Source organism: Mesoplodon bidens (assembly GCF_964165515.1).
Source record: "Mesoplodon bidens genome assembly, chromosome: X".
Classification (NCBI taxonomy): Eukaryota; Metazoa; Chordata; class Mammalia; order Artiodactyla; family Ziphiidae; genus Mesoplodon; species Mesoplodon bidens.
Window position 1 is genome coordinate 81,043,336 of NC_138163.1, and position 21,778 is coordinate 81,065,113.

General features: G+C 48.2%; 1 protein-coding gene across 1 annotated transcript; it reads left to right on the top strand.

Annotated features, from left to right (window-relative positions):
- Positions 1 to 722: 722 nt before the first annotated feature.
- LOC308609369 (uncharacterized protein CXorf49 homolog) lies at positions 723 to 16,631 on the top strand (the record flags this gene model as incomplete). Its single annotated transcript, XM_081223050.1, has 4 exons — positions 723 to 773; positions 913 to 989; positions 15,159 to 16,485; positions 16,584 to 16,631. 4 exons carry the CDS (start codon positions 723 to 725, stop codon positions 16,629 to 16,631), a joined length of 1,503 nt encoding a protein of 500 aa, XP_081079176.1.
- Between the last annotated feature and the right edge of the window lie 5,147 nt (positions 16,632 to 21,778).

Consider the following 21,778-nt stretch of genomic DNA (forward strand, 5'->3'; position numbering starts at 1 on the left):
TGACGGAGGGAGAAAGTGCTAATGAGATCAGCCTTTCAATTCCCTTCCCAATTCCCTGCCTCACCCCGGCCCAAATCACACAACACTCTCTCTCTCTCTCTCTCTCTCTCTCTCTCTCTCTCTCTCTCTCTCTCACACACACACACACACACACACACACACACAAACACACACACAGACAGACTTCCTTAGTCCAAATCGGTGAAAAATTTTTGTTTCAGCTGCCAGCTCACAGGCCAGGGACATCTTATCCACGCATGCATCGTGGAAAAGCCAGCAGTGGCGAGGTCGACACCAGAGGCCCCCAAGATCCAAGAAACTCAGAGCCCTTGGCCCTGAACCAGGGAGAAGTCATGCCCGGGGGGCCTGCCCCCTCAGGTGAGTGTCGTGGGTTTGATAGGAGGGGAGGGGAGAGGGGTGGAGGGCAGAAACCTCTGGCTCTGTCTCTGTTGGGGGCACAGCCGTTCTCTCAGGCAGCTTCTCCCACAGGAGACGGGGTGCTGGCAGGGCTGGCCTTGAGCCACATCATCCTGTGTGGGGGGTTTGTGCGGCAGGGCTGATCGGTGGCAGTGCCACACACAGCTCCTCCGGGTGTAGATTTACAGGGGAACAGCCTTTTCTGTTAAGTCCTTTTCGCCCACATTGCTCTCCCACGTGCTGGCTGTGGCTGCAGCTCTGGGAGGGGCGAATCCAGAGGCACATAGCTTGGGGACCACAATGCAATGGGGAAATGGCTGCCCCCGGGTAACAGCGGAGGCAGCCCCAGAGAGAAGGTTCGGGCTTCTGGGCAGAGCAGGGGCGGCTGGTCGCCAGCAGAGGGTGGTGCCGCCTCACCTCACCGTAGACCCCACTTGGCCCTTTCCACCTCACTGGGAGCCTGCGAAGCTGGATTGTGTGTCCTTTCCCTCTCAGGTGACTGGGAGCCACTGGACCATCCCCCAAGACCGGAAATGCCGCAGCAGCCACTGGGAATGCCGGGCTGTCTTTGGGTAATGCTTCCTCTGGCTCCTGGAAATGCAGGCCCAAACTCGAGGCTGGGATCTGGGTCCAAGTTCAGCTGACATGTGTGGGGCCACCCCTCCCCTGCCCCCATCACGTACCCCATGGAGGGAGCCCACCTGCTTTCCACTGAGGAGCGCTTGCCATTCTAGCCACCCGGCTTTGGGGTGCAGGGCCCAGTGGAGAGGAGAAGGTGGAGGAGAGAGGAGGCCAGATTATACTAATCATTTCTCTTCCTCCTGTGTCTGCTGGCCTAGTGTCTCGTGCTACAGAGAGAAGTAGACAACCTTAAGAAGAAACTTGGTATGAGGAACCAGGGACGGAGAGCGGTGTCTTAGTTCAGAACCCGGGTGGGCACCTGGGGTGGGGGTGGGCTGCAGGTGCAGTCGGCCTCGCAGGGACCAACATCCCTGTGGCGAGGAGAACCTAGCAGGCCTGGCCCTGGAGCCAGCTGTGCATGTACAACTGGGCGTGTGTACAAGTAGCAAAGTACTGTCTGGACTGCATGCACACTTTGCCAACCAGACCAGTCCTAGGGAATCTCCTTCTGATAGGACTTTGAGAGATGCCTCGTTGATTTTCCCTTGAACTGCTGCTTGGTGTGGCTTCTAAGGTTCTTGTTGGATTGTTTGTTTGTGTGTGTGACGGGATCTGACTGGTTGTGGCACGGCCCACAGCATCAGAGCTGCTGGCACACTTTGTTTCCCTTGAGGAACCAGTTCCACATTCAATTCCGGTGGTGGGGAGTGATCTGGTCCAGAGCTCTTTGCATCGGGTCTGGAGAGGGTTTCAGCTTTCAGGGCTACGCGGTTCCTCACGGGGATAGGGGACGGGCTTCCATATCCCTCTCTCTGGAGTGCCTACTAATGCCTGTCCCTGTTGCAGACACCATGAAGGACATGGCTCTCAAGATCCTGAAACTTTGAAGTGAGTGTTACACACACCGTACCCCTTCCCACAGTCCTGGCTGTTGAGCAGGGCTGGGGGCCGGCCCTGGCTTGAGGCTCTTCCCTGACTCTGCTGTTTTACAGGTTGAGCCCATCGTCTTCCTTCAGGAGGGGCAGCTGGTACCTTTGGAGCCCGGGAGCTGTGGCCAAGCTCGTTCCCTCCTGTTCTGCCTCAGCTAGGGCTTCCTCTACCCTTGTTTTGCCCCCTCCCCAGTTTCACAGCAGTTTCCAAAAAAAGTACCTCTCATATTATGTGTTCTGCCTTCTCTCTCGAGGGGTAGGGGTAGGGTTAGGGGGCCGGGGCGGGGCACTGCTCCACGTCAGAGCCTTTTCCAGAACAGTATCTGTCGCATCCTGTGGTGGGGACTCTGGACCAGCCTCTGCTACCATCCCTGCAGTCAAGTCAGCGGACTGCCCCAGGTCTGGGTCGTCTGTGTGCTCTCCCTGGCCACATTGGCACGTCCTCCCTTGCCCCCGAAGGCCCTCTTCTAATTCTCTCCAAACCACCCTCCTCCTTTGGGGTCTGGTGGTTCCCATTCATCTCTGCCATTCACCCTCCCCATCAGCAGGAACTCATGACCCCCTTCCAGAGCTCCACTCTGGAAGCATTCACATCCTCCCTGCCCTCACCAGCTGACCACCCTCCTCCAGCCTGGTCGTCTCTATACCCTTGAGTGGATATTGGCCCGTCAGGTTCTATGGCAAGTGTGGTTAGTAGGTCTGTGTTCTTGCATGGTCCCTGTCAAATACTCTTCCACCAGCCCCATGACACATTTTCCTGGAAATTATATTTCTGTGTCCCAGCTCAATCTCCCAGACTGCCTCTTTAGGACACACGAGATTGACTCTGAGCTCCATGTTCAATTTCCCCCTCACTGGAGGTTGGGGAGCACTTCCTTCCCTCAGCCGGGACCCAGGGCTGTACTAGCCTGAGACTCAGAGGGACAGATCTGTGTTTGAGTGAGGCGATTCTGCCTGGCACCCTTCCCAAAAGACCGGTATTTTACTACACAAAAGGGGGTATGATGGTAAATAGGACATTCAAGGTTGGTGACTGTGTGTCCCTGTGTGTGAATAAAAGTAATCAGGGATAATCTCCCTTGAGGGAGAAAGATGTGATTCAGGGAGTAAAGAGAGTAGAGGCTAGTCCAGGTTCTGTAAGTCATTGAATGAGCAAAAGCAAGGGTCGGATCTGTTGTGTTCAAGGGTTGTCGTTAAATTCCCAAAGCATAGGCGGGGGAGGATGCAGAAGTCACCAAACCCCACGACAGGGTGTCGGGATGCTCGAAATGTTGGATTCGCTGGAGGAGGCTCTCGATCCTACTCTGTGATCCTATGATGTCTGACAGCTACTGTGGGTGTGGATGGAATGAGATTGGGAAGAGTGGCTCCTCAGAGTAGCTCATCTTAGAATCAGGGGACCCATATATGTGACCACCCAACATGAGCTACCTGGGACAGGGGCAGGGTGGGCGCAGTGAGGATGGGAAGTAAGGAGTGACTGCGCCTGGACAATGGGGAGCACTTGAGTCCACCCTTCCCCCATATTCTCACAGTGACTCGCTCCCAGAGTCCATGGCATGAGCTCAGGTGGACAGACCACATGTGGGATGGGGCAGTCACAGACCTCAGGGTCAGAAAAGGACATTCGTGGGATTTAATCCACTCAAACCCCTCCCTGGAGATGGTGGGCTTGATTGGTGCCCAGGCTTCTGGCTGGATTCCTAGGATGTACCCAGTGCCCCCCCCAGTCCAGCCTGTACCAGGCTTATGTTCTAGCCCCTCTTGCTTCGGCACTGCTCCCCACTGAGCTGAGGCCATTACCAATGAGTGTGTGTGCACTTTGAGGAAACAGAGCCAGCGTAGACTTTCGACCTGCCTCTAACCTGTAGAGACAGTCATTCCAGGTCTTGTGTCCCTGCAGACACTCTGGAGAGTGTGAAGCTAAGTACAGGCTGGAGACCACCATCACAGGAACTCGCTTCCCTGTGCACACTATGGAGGGTATGGGACCAGCTCAGTGGTATGGCACCATCCCTTCCGGCCTGAAGCCCTCTGGCTCAGAGCCCATTCCCTCTAGCCTCTAACCACAGTGTGCACACTGGGGGAAAAGTGAAACCAGAAGAGAAATACTGCCCCAAGCCCTCAGGACCCGGCTATATCCCAGACCAATGTGGAGACTGCCATCACACCTGGGAGAAACCCAACTTCCTCAGGGCTCTTAACTCTGGCCCCTCAGGTCCCAAACCCACACCTGAAAGGGCAGTGAGGGCCATTGAGCAGAGAAGCAGCCCCAGCTCACACCTTATTCTGGCTCTAGCCCCTTCAACTCCAGACCTGTTTCCCACCCAGGCAGTGACTGCCACCACGCCCTAGGGGAAGATGCAGCCCATGCTCACTTCATATCTAGCTCTCCCTCCAGAGCCACTGGGCACGTGCAGACTGAACAGGGATGGTCCCACACAAGAACACACCCTCAAGACTGGGATAGATAACTGTCTCACCTAATTTCATAGAGACAGAGAAAGTTTTAAAAAGATGAGTAGACAGGGGAACATGTTTCAAATTAAAGACAAGAAAAAATGCTGAAAAAAACCCTAAGGAAACTGATAAATAATTTAACTGATGAAGAGTTCATAGCAGTAGTAATATGAATGCTAACTGAACTGGGGCAAAGAATAGATGAACAGTGAGAATTTTTAACAAAGAACTAGAAAATATAAAAAGGACAAGTCAGAGCCGAATATAATAACTGAAATTACAAATACACTAGAGGGAATTAACAGCAGATTAGGTGACAGAGAAGAACACATAAGCAGTCTGGAAAGTAGAATAATGGAAATCACTCAATCATAAGTGCAAAAAACAATTTTTTTAATGAGAATAATTTAAGGGAGCTGTGGGACAACATCAAGCATACTCACATTTGCATTATAGGGGTCCCAGAGGAGAAGAGAGAGAGAAAGGGGTTGAAAATGTATTTGATGAAATTATGGCTGAAAACTTCCCTAATCTGAAGAAAGAAACACAGAGGAAGCACAGAGAGTCCCAAACAAAATGAACCCATACACATCCACATCAAGACATATAATTAAAAGGGCAAAAGTTAAAGAGAGAATTCTAAAGGTAGCAAGAGCAAAACAAGAGTCACATACAAGGGAAGTCCCATAAGCCTATCAGCTAATTTTTCTGCATAAACTTTGCATGTCAGAAGGGAGTGGCATGATAAGATTTAAAGTGCTGAGAGGGAAAACCCTACAACCTAGGATACTTTACCCAACAAGGTTATCATTCAGAATTGAAGGAGAGATAAAGGCTTCTCAGACAAGCAAAAATTAAAAGAGTTCATCAATACTAAACCAACCTTACAAGAAGGGTTAAAAGGTCTTCTTGAAGTAAAAAAAAAAAAAAAAAAAACACTGGCTACAACAGGAAATAAGAAATTAAAGGACGGGGAAAATATACTGGTGAAGCAATTATATCATAAAGGCTGGGTATTTACCAGTTAAATAAGCTAGTACAAAGGTTAAAAGACAAAAATTGTAAAATCAACTGTAACTACAATAAACAGTTAAATGATAGACATGGAGATGTGAAATATGACATCAAAAACACAAAATGCTGGGAGGTGAGTAAAAAATGTAGAGCTTTCAGAATGTGTTTGAACATATATGACTATCGGTTGCAATCAAATAGTTATAGGTCAACATAAATGAACTCCATGGTAACCATAAATCAAAGACCTACTATAGATCTACCAAAACTAGAGAGAAAGGAACACAAACATAACACTGAGGAAAATCATCAAACCACAAGAGAGACACTAAAAGAAGAAAGCATCCTCCTGACTTCAAACTGCAAGTTGCAGAACGATGGCCTCAGATACACATTAGTAAATGTTTTTAAATCCCAAATGAATCCTACCTAATATTTGATAACCTTTGGGTGTATGTTTCAATGTCTGAAAGACAGTTTTCACTAGAGGTTAAAGTTGTGGGATAGCTTCTAACAGGACCCAATAGGTTTATACAACAAATTTATGACCTTGGATCTCCCCAGATTGGTTAGGAAGGTGTACAATTGGTTTCCTTTAGGCTCAATGTCACCTACAGGTAGCCTTGAAAACAGCCGCTGTCATCCTGCTTTCAATGTGGGCATGTTGGGTTCAATCAGTTTTCCAATGGTATGATTATTTGGCTGCAATATTTATTCCCACACTTGGAATAGAAGATATCATTACTCATATAGAGGCTTTAACAAAATTCACCCAGCAAGCCTTAAATGATAGTAACCAAGCCGTGTGTTTGCTCAGTTCAGAAATTTCCATGATGAGAAAAGCAGTCCTACAGAATTGCATGGCCCTCAATATTCTAACAGCTTCCCAAGGGGGAGCTTATGCTGTAATACATAGTGAACGTTTTGTTTTTATACCTGATGAGTCTTCTAATGCAACCCCCGCTTATGATGCGTATGAAAAATTGGATTTCCACTCTGAATGATCATCTTCCCAGTTTAAGGGAAATGCTAGGAAAATGGTATGGTTCAAGAGGATATTGGCTTAAATCTTTACTAATGATATTGTTGCTCCTATTTCCAACTTTGATTACAGTTTGTGTAACTTATAAAGTTTTAGTTTCTTGTTTTTTGCACTGTGTATCACCTGCTCCTACTAAGATAATGATATCTAAACAACTGGAAACTATTGATCACATCTATAGTTCTCTATAAAATAATGGACATGCACAATGCACATGCAAGGTAAAATTGGTGCAAGTCCTATTGGACAACTTGGAATTGGCCGTTAGTCCTTGCCAGACATCTTACTAGTACCACCCCCTAAAAGGAAAGAAAGAACCGGGCTATTAGGACCCAGCATCGAGGGACATGATGGACCCAAGGCACGTAAAGAACCACCCTAGCATTTAGGGACCAAATACTTGATCACCTAATGCTTTCTATTGAAAGATTAATGATCAAAAGTGGAATTACTGAAATAAAATTATTTTCAGGCAGGACAAGAAACATTTTAAACATAAAATTCTCTCTCTGCCCATTTGAGCCACTACACCCTCCCCTTTAGTGTGATTTGTGCATCACATTATACATTAACTAGATCCCCTTAAAAGATACAGGAATGCCCACACACCAAAAAAAAGAAAAAAAAGAAAGAAAGAAAGAAAGAAAGAAAGAAAGAAAGAAAGAAAGAAAATAAAGAAAAAGAGAAGAAAAAGAAATTTCCTCCTGGAATCAGCGAGGTAACTCCTTAAGAGGTAACTTTCCTTTCTCAATCCTGTAATGCCTCATTAATACCCACTACTCGCCTTGTTGGACTATGTAAACTATTAATATGCTACTTTGTCTCAAAAACTTATATCACGGTTTTACCTCCAATGGGTGGAACAGTCCTCAGAGTTTTCTGAAGATTGTCTCCCAGGTTATAGTCCTCAGGTTGGCTCAAATAAAAATTTCCATTTTTCTTCGATTGACTCTTGATTAATTTTTTTGGACAACACAATGAAACCAAAAGATGGTTTTTTAAAAAGATAACAAATCACAAACCTTAGGCAGACAGACCAAGAAAAAAAAAAAGATTCCTAAGGAATCACTAAACTCAGGGCTGAAAAGGGAGACATCACCATTGAGCCTATTGAATTTAAAAAAACATAAGAAAATAGTATGAAAAATTTTATACCAACAAATTAGACACATATATGCAATGAAAACATTTGTAGAGAGACACAAACTTCAAAACAGACTCAATAATAGACAATCAATTAAATTAATAATTAAAAATATTCCCACAATGATGCTCCTGTCCAGATGGCATCACTGCTGAATGCTATCAAACATTTCAGATGGAAATAATAGCAACACTCCAGAAATTCTTCCAGAAAATAGAAGAGGAATGAATACTTTCAAAATAGCTCTAGTAGGCCAATATTACTGTAGTGTGAGCCTCTGACAGTTTTTTTTTTCTTAATTGTAATGCAAGTGCCTGACATTAAGCTTTTGATTGCTGAGGCACCACTTCAAAGACAGCTATATCAAAAAGAACAAATTGCCAGCTACACGACTAGGTAAAGAGCCAGGCCACCACACCCCTGAAGTTTCCTTTGTTTTAGAGATCTCTGATTGACTTAGATAACTGACCCTTTGGCTGCTTGTTTTTCCCTTCTTGTGCTTTAATTCCCATTCTGTGTTAAGTTCATCGATAAAGAGTGAATCTGAGAAACCCTAGGCCCCTCACTCTTGACCCCGATACATACATAACCCCAGGTCCCAGCTCTCTTTCTCCACCCACAACCTTTCTGTGTGGTCCAAGGCATGCCATGTACCCTCCATGACTTATGAGTAATAAACTTCGTCCTTACAAAGTCTCCTAAAGGTTATTGCTGAGGTGCCTCTTGCAATTATAATAAGAACCACAAGGGCTAGTTCAACCACAACATTGGTTCTGAAAGGGGAAATATCTGTGGGGGCTCGCCTTGGAGTACAGGTAAGTGCCTCCAGGTATTTCTAGCTGACAGTATCACTGTCGATTGGCTGAGACCAGCACAATTACCCTGATGCCCAAAACACACAAAGACATCCAAAATAAAGAAAATTGCATACCAATCTTTCTCATGAATATAGATGAAATAACCCTCAAGAAAATATTAACAAACGGAATTCAGAAACATATAAAAAGGATTATATACCATAACCAAGTGGGATTTATTCTAGAAATACAAGGTTGGTTTAACATCTAAAAATCAATTTATGTAACACACTATTTTAAAAGAAGAAAGCACTGAAACATTATCATATTAACTGACACAGAAAGAGCATGTGACAAAATTCCACCACCTTTCATGATAAAAACAATTTAAAAAAACTAGGAATAGAAAGAAATTTCTTCAGCATCATAAAGGATATCTATGAAAAACCTACAGCTAACATCATATTCAGTAGTGAAAGACTGCATACCTTTTCCCTAAAGTCAGCAACAAAGACATGCTCACTACTTTTATTCATTATTGCACTGGAAGTTTGAGCCAGTTCAAACAGGGAAGAAGAAGAACTAAAAGTCATCCAGATAGGAAATAAAAAGGGAGTCTTTTTTTATTCTCAGATGACATGATTTCATATGCAGACAATCCTAAGGAATCCACAAAAACGGATCTAACGGTAGAACTAATAAAGAAGTTCAACAGATCACAGAATACAAGAGTAATACATAAAACAAATTTTATTGCTATATACATGTAGCAAATAATCCAAAAATGAAATCAAGGAACACTTAATTCTAGCTACAATAGCATCAAAAAGAATTAAATGCTTAGGCATATATTTAACAAACCAAATGTAATACTTATGCACTGAGAAACACAAATTGATGTTTGTTGAGAGAAATTAAAGATGATCTAAATAAATGGAAAGGCATTGCATGTTCATGGTTGTAAGACTCAATATTTATATGGTAATTCTCCCCAAACTGACATATAGATTCAATTCAATCTCTATCGAAATTTCAGCAGGCTTTCTTTGTAGAAACTCACAGGCTGATCCAGAAAATTCATATGGAAATGAAAAACAAAACAAAACAGAATATCCAAAACTACTTCAAAAAAGAACAAACTTGGAAGATTCCACCTTCTGATTTCAAAACTTACGATAAAAATAAAGGTAATCAAGTTAGTGTGATACCGACATAGAGATAGATCACTGGAACAGAATCGAGAGGTTAGAAATAACGAACTCTCCTTATATTTATGGTCAATGATTTTCAATTCAATGGGGAAAGGATAGTCTTTTCAACATATGGTGCTGGCACAACTGGATATCATGCAAAACTACAAACTTCGAGCCTTACTTCACAGCACACACAAAACTTAATGCAAAATGGACCAGAGACTTAAAAGTAAAACCTACAACTATAAATCTGTTAAAAGAAACCCTAGGAGAAAAATATTTGTACGCATGAGCTAGGCGATGATTTCTTAGATACAACACCAAAAGCATGATCCACAAAAGAAAAACTTGATAAATTGGACTTCGTCAAAATTTAAAACATTTATGCTTCAGAAGGCACTATTCAGAAAATGAAAAGACAAGGTACAGACTGGGAGAAAATATTTGAAAGTCACAGATCTAACAAAGAACTTGTATGCAGAATAAAGAATAAGAATAATAAATAAATAAGAAAATGACCCCATTAAAAAATTGGGTAAAAGATTTGTATAGACATTTAACCAAAGAAGGTATAGAAATGGTTAATAAGCATATGAAAGGATGTTCACAGCCACTAGTCAGTAGGGAAATATAAATCAAAACCATAATGAGATACCATGTTGCCAAAACAATAGGATGGCTATAATCCAAAATACAGATAATAACAAATATTTGGATTTGGAGAAATTTGAATCCTCATACACTTCTGGTGATAATGTAAAATAGTTGAATCTTTTTGGAAAATATTCTGGTGTTTTCTTAAAAAGTTAAACATAGAGTTACCATATGATCCAGAATGTCCATTCCTAGGGATCTACCGAAGAGAACTGAAAACATATGTTCACACAAAAACTCATGAACTCAAAATGTATATGAATATGCTTAACAGCATTGAGTTTGGGAATATTATCCATAACATTCCCAAACTAAACACAACCCAAATGCCCATAAACTGATGAATGTATAAATAGAATGTGGTATACCCATACCATGGAATATTATTTGGCAATACAAATAACTGAAGTACTGATGCATGCTACAACATGGGTGAACCTCGAAAACATTACATTAAGTGAAAGAAGCCAGACAACATGTACTATATATTGTGTGATTCAATTTATACAAAATTTCCTAAATAGGCAAATCATAGAGACAGAAAGTAGTTTATTACTTGCCTATAGGGCTGGGGGTGGGTTGGGGGGTTCGGGGTGTTGGGTAAGGGATACAAGGCGTCTTCTTGGGCTAACAAAAATATCCTAAAATTGATTGTGATAGATGCACAACTGTGAATATACGAAAAGCCATTGAATAAGGCATTTTATTTCTTAATTCATTTTTATTGCAAAAACACAGACTAGGAAACCTACCTTATTAACAATTTTTTAGTGTACAGTGTGGTTAACTATATGAACATTGTTGCAATCAGATCTCCGGAATTCTTCATCTTGCATGACTGCAAATCTATACTCATGGAACAACAACTCCCCGTTTCCCCCTCACCCAAACCTTTGGCAACCAGGATTCTACTTTCTGCTTCTAAGAGTTTGACTACTTTAGGTACCCCATATAAGTGGAAACATGCTGTATTTGTCCTTTGTGAGTGGCTTGCTTCACTTAGTATAATATCCTCAAAGTTCATCCATACTACAGCATATAGCAAGATTTCCTTCTTTTTAAAGGCTGAATAATATTCGGTTATATGTATACATTATATATACCACCTTTTATCTATTCACCTGTTGATAGATATTTAGGTTGTCCTCACCCCTTGGCTATTGTGAATAGTGGTACAGTGAACATGGGAGTGCAATAATCTATGCAAGATCCTGATTTCAATTATTTTGTAATGTAAATGTAAATATACGGAAGTGAGAATGCTGGATCATATGGGAGTTCTATTTTTATTTTTTTAGGAACTTCCATACTGTTTTCCATGGCGGGTGCACAATTTTACACTCCCACCAGCAATGCACAAGGAATTCATTTTCTTCACTACCTTGCCAACACTTGCTATTTTGAGTTGTTTTTTTTTTAATACTGGCCATGTTAGCAGTTGTGAGGTGATAACTCATTGTGCTTTTGAATTGCATTTCCCTGTTGACTAGTGATGTTGAGCATTTTTCATATACCTGTAGGCCATTTATGTGTCTTCTTTGGAGAAATATCTAATCAATTCCTTTGTCCATTTTTAAATTGTGTTATTTGGGTTTTCTCTGTTTCTTTGTTTTTGAAAGCATAAGCCACAGACTGGGAAACAATATTTGCAAAGCACACATGATAAAAAACTTGTATCCGAAAGAGATAAAGAACATTCGATATTCAGTAATGAGAAATCAAACAACACAATAAACAATGAGCAAAAAAAAAAAAATCGAACTGACATCGTGCTTACTGGATGGTCAGTAAGCTACTGAGAAGATGTTTCACCTCATTAGTCATTAGGGACATAACTAAAGCCAGAATGAAATACGACAACATAGCTATAAACATGGCTGAAATAAAAACAAAATACAGACAATACCAAGTGCTAGACAGACTGAGGAACAGCTAGAACTCTCCTGCATTGCTGGTGAGAATGCAAAAAATGGTATAGACTCTCTGGAAACAGTTAAAAATACACTAACGATTCAATCCAGCAAGTTAACTCCTAGATATTTACCCAAGAGAAATGAAAACTTATATTCACAAAAAATCTGTATGCAAATGTTCACAGCACTTTTCTTAGATGCTTGGGCGACTGCACACTGGCACCGGACACAGACATATCTAGGACTACTGGACACAGTTTCTGAGCTGACACTGATCCCGGAAGCCCAAAGTGTCATGATGGGGCCCCATTAGAGTGGGGCTTATGAGGTTCTGGCAGTAAAAGGAGTTGGGGATAGAGATCAGTTCACGGTGAGCTGACTGGGTCCCTGGACAAACATAGTGGTCATTTCTCCAGTCCCCAAGCTGATAATTCTAAGTGATACACTTGGCAGTTGGAGCAATGACCTACACGTTGGGTCATTGGTCTGTGGAGTAAGAGCTATCATGGTGGGGAAGGCCAAAAGGAACCTCTGCCACTGGCTCCCACCCTGGGCCAAGAGAGTACATCAAAGCCAGTATTGGATCCTGGTGAGCATAACGGGGTAAAGCAGAGATTAGTGACATCATTGGAGACGTATGGGATGTATGGGAAGAGGAGGTAGGAGAGCCACAGGGACGAAGAGAGTGGAGAAGGTGAGAAGTTCCGGGAGTCCCTCTATGGGGGAGGGAGGAAGGGAATGGAAATGGTGAGAGGGAAGATGGAGGCTTCCACTGGATCCACTGGTAATGTTTCATAGGATGCTGGTGGATGCAGGAGATTTTGCTATATCCTTCCTTATCCATTTTAACATATTTGAAATAGCACACCATGCCTTAAAAAGTCACTGGGAGAAGTGGAAGAGGGCGGTATCCACAAACAGGCAGGCACCATCGGGGGCAGGCTCGAGGAGGAGGATTGCAGATTTACAGTGCACCCAGTCTCCCCTGCTCTGTAACTTCTCCAGCATGGCCAGCTTCTCAGGTGCAGAAACTCAGGCCCAGAAAACTGGGCCTTTGAGTTCCACAGGCAACAGCGGTTCAGACACGCCAGGACTCTCCAGGAGGTCAGCCAGAGCAGGATGCAGGAGAGAGAGGTGACTGAAGACAGAGGAGTATGAACGGGAAGGAGCAGAAGGAAGGTATGGGAGGAATGGAGGGGTGTCAGAGCAGGAGTTGGGTGGCAGACAAGGGAAATTCTAACACCCATGGGCCATAGAGAAACCAAGGGAGGCACCACTCCCCAGACATCAGTACTGCTCAGCTCAGGGAAGCTGAGAACTGACAGTTCCAAGAAAAATTGAGAGACACCTGGCTATCCACACCGACCGCCATCACAACTGGTAGGCCTTGGTTGTGCGTCCTTCAAAACTTTAAAACATACTTGTACATATACTTAAATGAATTCTCATATATTACGTAGGATTGACTGGTGTGTGTGTGTGCCCACGCACGCAAGTGATTTAACTTACAAATGTGAATCCAAAGCCATCGTTCTGCAACTTGCAGTTTGAAGTCAGGCAGGTGCTTTCGAAAGCTGTGAGAATGGCCTGATGCATTCCGTTGGACTGCCACGCTTTATGCTACTGGATGCTAAGCCACGTTGCATTCATCCATTTCCTTACTGATGGGAATTTGGAGTGCTCCCAGTTTTTCCCATCACCAACACCCTTGTGCATGGGCTCCTGTACACTACAGGTACCAGCGTGTCTCCGGAAGAAGTACCAGGCAGCGGACTTGCCGGAACATAGAGGAAATACCTATTTTTTTTTCTTCCTTTTTAAGGTCTTCGGCTCAAAGCAAGGACTCTGGAGTCAGATTGATTGGTTTCAATCCTGCCGCTGATCCCCACGAGCCGAATGACCTTGGGCCAGTGGCTGAACCTCTCAGTGCCTGTTTGCTCACCGGTAAGAGGCCAGTAATAGTTGGTACTATAGTTCTAGGAGTGTCACGCTGATGCATTACTATTTATGCCCAGCGCTTAGAAGAGTGCCAGGCACAGAGTCCGTGCTGGCACTAAGTTGCTTTCAATGGATTCTGCCAAATTACCTCCCAAATGGGTCTCTTGCACCACCGCCACAGGGGTTTGCTCCTCACCTCTCCCACCCTCGGAATGGTTAAGCTCTTTGAAGGTTGTCAACCTAGTGTGTGAAACCCGATTCGTGGTTTTAGTTCACATCTCCAGGATCAGCGGTGGCGAGCATCTTTTGGGGTGTAACTGGCCACTGCGATTTCTTCTTCTTTGAATTTGCCTCAGAGAGGGGGAAGGGCTGATGGAGCGAGGCCAACCCCAATCTGTCCGCCAACCCCAGTCTGTCCGCCAAACCTGCCTGCCAATGACGTTTGCTGAGCCACATTTGATGGAGCAGTTGAGACAGAGACCTTACAGAACGAAAATACGATCCCTTTGCTCTCTGGCCGACCCCTGATCACTGACTGCGGGACTCCTGTGCCCATTCTCCTGTTGGGTCGTAAGGCTTGCGGTGGAAGGGAGGCTGGCAAATGCTTTTGGCGCGTGCTAGGCATCCAGTGCCTCCATCTTGACATTTCATCCTCACCACCCCTGGAGCCCGGCGCCCTCACTCCCCGACCCCCTGTATAGATGGGAAACGGAGGCTCAGAGCTGTGACTCTAACCGGAAAGGGGAGGCGGGACAGGAGGAGGCGGGCCGAGAGTCTTGACAGAGGGAAGCACTCCCACCATCCCCTTCAGCAGCCAACTGCTCGGACCGCCCACGGGCTTGAGGGCAAAGCAGAGGCCCTCGACCCCATTGGTTAGGCCTCGAGGGGACAGGCGAACAAGGCGCCCGCTGGTTGGCGGGGGCCGGACCAATGAGGAGGCCGCGTCGCAGGCGTGAGAGGCGCGCTGAAAGTGGCGCGTCGTTTCGTTTGAGACGAGCTCGTGCAGCGCCTGAGGTGGTTGACGCTGCCGTCTGAGCGCCGCCCGCCTCGTCCGCCGTGACTGCGACCGCGACTCGGGCCATCAACAGTCGCCCCGGTTCCGCGGCCGCCTGGGTCGCGACATGAGCTCCCCAGATGAGGTGTCTGTGTGGGGAACGGGTTTCGGCCCAGGGGGCGGGGAGCGGGCCGGCGTCCGCCCAGCCGGCCGCGCAGTTCCGCGGGGACCCGACCGCGGCCCCGAGCCCAGGAAGCCGCCGAGCGGCGGGGGCGGGAGCAGCTGCCCGGATCCCAAGAGCTTCCAGTCAGAGTGGGAGATGCTAGAAGCGGGAGGTCCGGTGCTGTGTGGCCGTGAAGGCCGACCTGGCTCCCCGGCTGATGACATGAGGGACCTCCTTGACCTGGCCGAGGAGTCTGCGGCGGGCACCACGCAGCAGCTGTACGACTGGGACACGCTGGGCTTCTGCAGATACCCGTTGGCGGAGCCCTGCGCCTCTTTGGAAGTGTCCGCCGGCCTCGAGGCGGGTCCCGGCGGTCCAGGAGCGACCGCCCAGAGCTGTGGGGAAGCGCCGCCGGCTCTGGCCGACCCTTTCCACCTCGATGGGTCCGAAGCGGGTCGGGCCTGGGGGGAGCCTAAGAGAGCCACTAAGCGTAGGTTGAACGTGGCTGCGGATTGCCAGCGCTTCTCCGCGGAAGCCCTGGGCCTGCTGCTATCCGACTCCGAGTCCTCAGATGAGTTCAGTGACACAGAGCTGATGACGGTGAGTACTTACCCCGGAGGAGGAGGCCAGGCCGAGCCCAGCAGACCCGAGGATCCCGGGGACACTCCCAGTCACTCGAATTTCCAAGTCAGGGAGAATTTCCTTCACGTGACAGGCTCCTCCCTGTCCTCGGCTCTGCGAGGACTCTCTTCGGTTGTGGAAAGGCAGGGCGTGGGAGAGCAGGGCATCTCTTCCCCTAAGAAAATGCAGAGCGTGCTCTGGGGGGACGGGAGCAGCAAGCCCAGCTCCCCGGGAGCTGCTGCTGCTGCTGCTACGGCAGGTGGCCTGCTGCAGGTCACTCCTAGGAAGAAGGGGACCCAGGAGAAGAAATCCCTCGGGGGAGCCTTCACACTTGCCCTGGGGAAAAACTTCCCTTCCTGGGGGCAGCGAATCTGGGCACCTCCGCTGGAACCGGCCACCTTCCCCCCAGTCTCTGGTATTCCGCTGCTTGGGAGATCCAAGAGGTATACCTTGGGCCCTTCCGGAACCAAACAGGCCAAGCACACCAGCGCTGGGAAGAAATCCGTGGTCACGTGGACAAGGGAGTCTGAGGCTGTGGCGGGAGAAGATAAGGACCCAAATAGAGACCCAGCCCCAAAGGGCCAAGTGAGTAGGCCAGGCTCCTCCTCTCTCCCCACTCTTCCCCGCCCCCACCGCACCCAGAGCACACGTCTTCACCCATGCTGCCTCTGTCCACCCCTCAGGGGTCGTCATTGGGTGCCCCTCGGTCACTGGGTCATTATGATGCCTGATCGGGCTCCTTTTACTAGGGACAAACAGTAAGGTAGCACTTCGGGTGTGCTGGGCCTGGTTCTCCACCCTTGGCCTGTTTCCAGCGTCCTCTGAGAGACTGGGGCTGGGATGGAAGGGAGGGTTGGTAGCTGAATTGGGTCGGGGGATCCCTTAAAAGCTTCCCCGAAAAGCCTCAGTATTTAGACTCACCAGCTTCCTGAATCCTATCTCCTAGGTGTTCCCCAGACCTTCCTTGCAGGGGCCCTGGGCTTACTCAGTGCCCCACTGTTGTCCCTAGATCACCTCTGCCTGCTGGCCTGGGGCTGACGGAGGGAGAAAGTGCTAATGAGATCAGCCTTTCAATTCCCTTCCCAATTCCCTGCCTCACCCCGGCCCAAATCACACAACACTCTCTCTCTCTCTCTCTCTCTCTCTCTCTCTCTCTCTCTCTCTCTCACACACACACACACACACACACACACACACACAAACACACACACAGACAGACTTCCTTAGTCCAAATCGGTGAAAAATTTTTGTTTCAGCTGCCAGCTCACAGGCCAGGGACATCTTATCCACGCATGCATCGTGGAAAAGCCAGCAGTGGCGAGGTCGACACCAGAGGCCCCCAAGATCCAAGAAACTCAGAGCCCTTGGCCCTGAACCAGGGAGAAGTCATGCCCGGGGGGCCTGCCCCCTCAGGTGAGTGTCGTGGGTTTGATAGGAGGGGAGGGGAGAGGGGTGGAGGGCAGAAACCTCTGGCTCTGTCTCTGTTGGGGGCACAGCCGTTCTCTCAGGCAGCTTCTCCCACAGGAGACGGGGTGCTGGCAGGGCTGGCCTTGAGCCACATCATCCTGTGTGGGGGGTTTGTGCGGCAGGGCTGATCGGTGGCAGTGCCACACACAGCTCCTCCGGGTGTAGATTTACAGGGGAACAGCCTTTTCTGTTAAGTCCTTTTCGCCCACATTGCTCTCCCACGTGCTGGCTGTGGCTGCAGCTCTGGGAGGGGCGAATCCAGAGGCACATAGCTTGGGGACCACAATGCAATGGGGAAATGGCTGCCCCCGGGTAACAGCGGAGGCAGCCCCAGAGAGAAGGTTCGGGCTTCTGGGCAGAGCAGGGGCGGCTGGTCGCCAGCAGAGGGTGGTGCCGCCTCACCTCACCGTAGACCCCACTTGGCCCTTTCCACCTCACTGGGAGCCTGCGAAGCTGGATTGTGTGTCCTTTCCCTCTCAGGTGACTGGGAGCCACTGGACCATCCCCCAAGACCGGAAATGCCGCAGCAGCCACTGGGAATGCCGGGCTGTCTTTGGGTAATGCTTCCTCTGGCTCCTGGAAATGCAGGCCCAAACTCGAGGCTGGGATCTGGGTCCAAGTTCAGCTGACATGTGTGGGGCCACCCCTCCCCTGCCCCCATCACGTACCCCATGGAGGGAGCCCACCTGCTTTCCACTGAGGAGCGCTTGCCATTCTAGCCACCCGGCTTTGGGGTGCAGGGCCCAGTGGAGAGGAGAAGGTGGAGGAGAGAGGAGGCCAGATTATACTAATCATTTCTCTTCCTCCTGTGTCTGCTGGCCTAGTGTCTCGTGCTACAGAGAGAAGTAGACAACCTTAAGAAGAAACTTGGTATGAGGAACCAGGGACGGAGAGCGGTGTCTTAGTTCAGAACCCGGGTGGGCACCTGGGGTGGGGGTGGGCTGCAGGTGCAGTCGGCCTCGCAGGGACCAACATCCCTGTGGCGAGGAGAACCTAGCAGGCCTGGCCCTGGAGCCAGCTGTGCATGTACAACTGGGCGTGTGTACAAGTAGCAAAGTACTGTCTGGACTGCATGCACACTTTGCCAACCAGACCAGTCCTAGGGAATCTCCTTCTGATAGGACTTTGAGAGATGCCTCGTTGATTTTCCCTTGAACTGCTGCTTGGTGTGGCTTCTAAGGTTCTTGTTGGATTGTTTGTTTGTGTGTGTGACGGGATCTGACTGGTTGTGGCACGGCCCACAGCATCAGAGCTGCTGGCACACTTTGTTTCCCTTGAGGAACCAGTTCCACATTCAATTCCGGTGGTGGGGAGTGATCTGGTCCAGAGCTCTTTGCATCGGGTCTGGAGAGGGTTTCAGCTTTCAGGGCTACGCGGTTCCTCACGGGGATAGGGGACGGGCTTCCATATCCCTCTCTCTGGAGTGCCTACTAATGCCTGTCCCTGTTGCAGACACCATGAAGGACATGGCTCTCAAGATCCTGAAACTTTGAAGTGAGTGTTACACACACCGTACCCCTTCCCACAGTCCTGGCTGTTGAGCAGGGCTGGGGGCCGGCCCTGGCTTGAGGCTCTTCCCTGACTCTGCTGTTTTACAGGTTGAGCCCATCGTCTTCCTTCAGGAGGGGCAGCTGGTACCTTTGGAGCCCGGGAGCTGTGGCCAAGCTCGTTCCCTCCTGTTCTGCCTCAGCTAGGGCTTCCTCTACCCTTGTTTTGCCCCCTCCCCAGTTTCACAGCAGTTTCCAAAAAAAGTACCTCTCATATTATGTGTTCTGCCTTCTCTCTCGAGGGGTAGGGGTAGGGTTAGGGGGCCGGGGCGGGGCACTGCTCCACGTCAGAGCCTTTTCCAGAACAGTATCTGTCGCATCCTGTGGTGGGGACTCTGGACCAGCCTCTGCTACCATCCCTGCAGTCAAGTCAGCGGACTGCCCCAGGTCTGGGTCGTCTGTGTGCTCTCCCTGGCCACATTGGCACGTCCTCCCTTGCCCCCGAAGGCCCTCTTCTAATTCTCTCCAAACCACCCTCCTCCTTTGGGGTCTGGTGGTTCCCATTCATCTCTGCCATTCACCCTCCCCATCAGCAGGAACTCATGACCCCCTTCCAGAGCTCCACTCTGGAAGCATTCACATCCTCCCTGCCCTCACCAGCTGACCACCCTCCTCCAGCCTGGTCGTCTCTATACCCTTGAGTGGATATTGGCCCGTCAGGTTCTATGGCAAGTGTGGTTAGTAGGTCTGTGTTCTTGCATGGTCCCTGTCAAATACTCTTCCACCAGCCCCATGACACATTTTCCTGGAAATTATATTTCTGTGTCCCAGCTCAATCTCCCAGACTGCCTCTTTAGGACACACGAGATTGACTCTGAGCTCCATGTTCAATTTCCCCCTCACTGGAGGTTGGGGAGCACTTCCTTCCCTCAGCCGGGACCCAGGGCTGTACTAGCCTGAGACTCAGAGGGACAGATCTGTGTTTGAGTGAGGCGATTCTGCCTGGCACCCTTCCCAAAAGACCGGTATTTTACTACACAAAAGGGGGTATGATGGTAAATAGGACATTCAAGGTTGGTGACTGTGTGTCCCTGTGTGTGAATAAAAGTAATCAGGGATAATCTCCCTTGAGGGAGAAAGATGTGATTCAGGGAGTAAAGAGAGTAGAGGCTAGTCCAGGTTCTGTAAGTCATTGAATGAGCAAAAGCAAGGGTCGGATCTGTTGTGTTCAAGGGTTGTCGTTAAATTCCCAAAGCATAGGCGGGGGAGGATGCAGAAGTCACCAAACCCCACGACAGGGTGTCGGGATGCTCGAAATGTTGGATTCGCTGGAGGAGGCTCTCGATCCTACTCTGTGATCCTATGATGTCTGACAGCTACTGTGGGTGTGGATGGAATGAGATTGGGAAGAGTGGCTCCTCAGAGTAGCTCATCTTAGAATCAGGGGACCCATATATGTGACCACCCAACATGAGCTACCTGGGACAGGGGCAGGGTGGGCGCAGTGAGGATGGGAAGTAAGGAGTGACTGCGCCTGGACAATGGGGAGCACTTGAGTCCACCCTTCCCCCATATTCTCACAGTGACTCGCTCCCAGAGTCCATGGCATGAGCTCAGGTGGACAGACCACATGTGGGATGGGGCAGTCACAGACCTCAGGGTCAGAAAAGGACATTCGTGGGATTTAATCCACTCAAACCCCTCCCTGGAGATGGTGGGCTTGATTGGTGCCCAGGCTTCTGGCTGGATTCCTAGGATGTACCCAGTGCCCCCCCCAGTCCAGCCTGTACCAGGCTTATGTTCTAGCCCCTCTTGCTTCGGCACTGCTCCCCACTGAGCTGAGGCCATTACCAATGAGTGTGTGTGCACTTTGAGGAAACAGAGCCAGCGTAGACTTTCGACCTGCCTCTAACCTGTAGAGACAGTCATTCCAGGTCTTGTGTCCCTGCAGACACTCTGGAGAGTGTGAAGCTAAGTACAGGCTGGAGACCACCATCACAGGAACTCGCTTCCCTGTGCACACTATGGAGGGTATGGGACCAGCTCAGTGGTATGGCACCATCCCTTCCGGCCTGAAGCCCTCTGGCTCAGAGCCCATTCCCTCTAGCCTCTAACCACAGTGTGCACACTGGGGGAAAAGTGAAACCAGAAGAGAAATACTGCCCCAAGCCCTCAGGACCCGGCTATATCCCAGACCAATGTGGAGACTGCCATCACACCTGGGAGAAACCCAACTTCCTCAGGGCTCTTAACTCTGGCCCCTCAGGTCCCAAACCCACACCTGAAAGGGCAGTGAGGGCCATTGAGCAGAGAAGCAGCCCCAGCTCACACCTTATTCTGGCTCTAGCCCCTTCAACTCCAGACCTGTTTCCCACCCAGGCAGTGACTGCCACCACGCCCTAGGGGAAGATGCAGCCCATGCTCACTTCATATCTAGCTCTCCCTCCAGAGCCACTGGGCACGTGCAGACTGAACAGGGATGGTCCCACACAAGAACACACCCTCAAGACTGGGATAGATAACTGTCTCACCTAATTTCATAGAGACAGAGAAAGTTTTAAAAAGATGAGTAGACAGGGGAACATGTTTCAAATTAAAGACAAGAAAAAATGCTGAAAAAAACCCTAAGGAAACTGATAAATAATTTAACTGATGAAGAGTTCATAGCAGTAGTAATATGAATGCTAACTGAACTGGGGCAAAGAATAGATGAACAGTGAGAATTTTTAACAAAGAACTAGAAAATATAAAAAGGACAAGTCAGAGCCGAATATAATAACTGAAATTACAAATACACTAGAGGGAATTAACAGCAGATTAGGTGACAGAGAAGAACACATAAGCAGTCTGGAAAGTAGAATAATGGAAATCACTCAATCATAAGTGCAAAAAACAATTTTTTTAATGAGAATAATTTAAGGGAG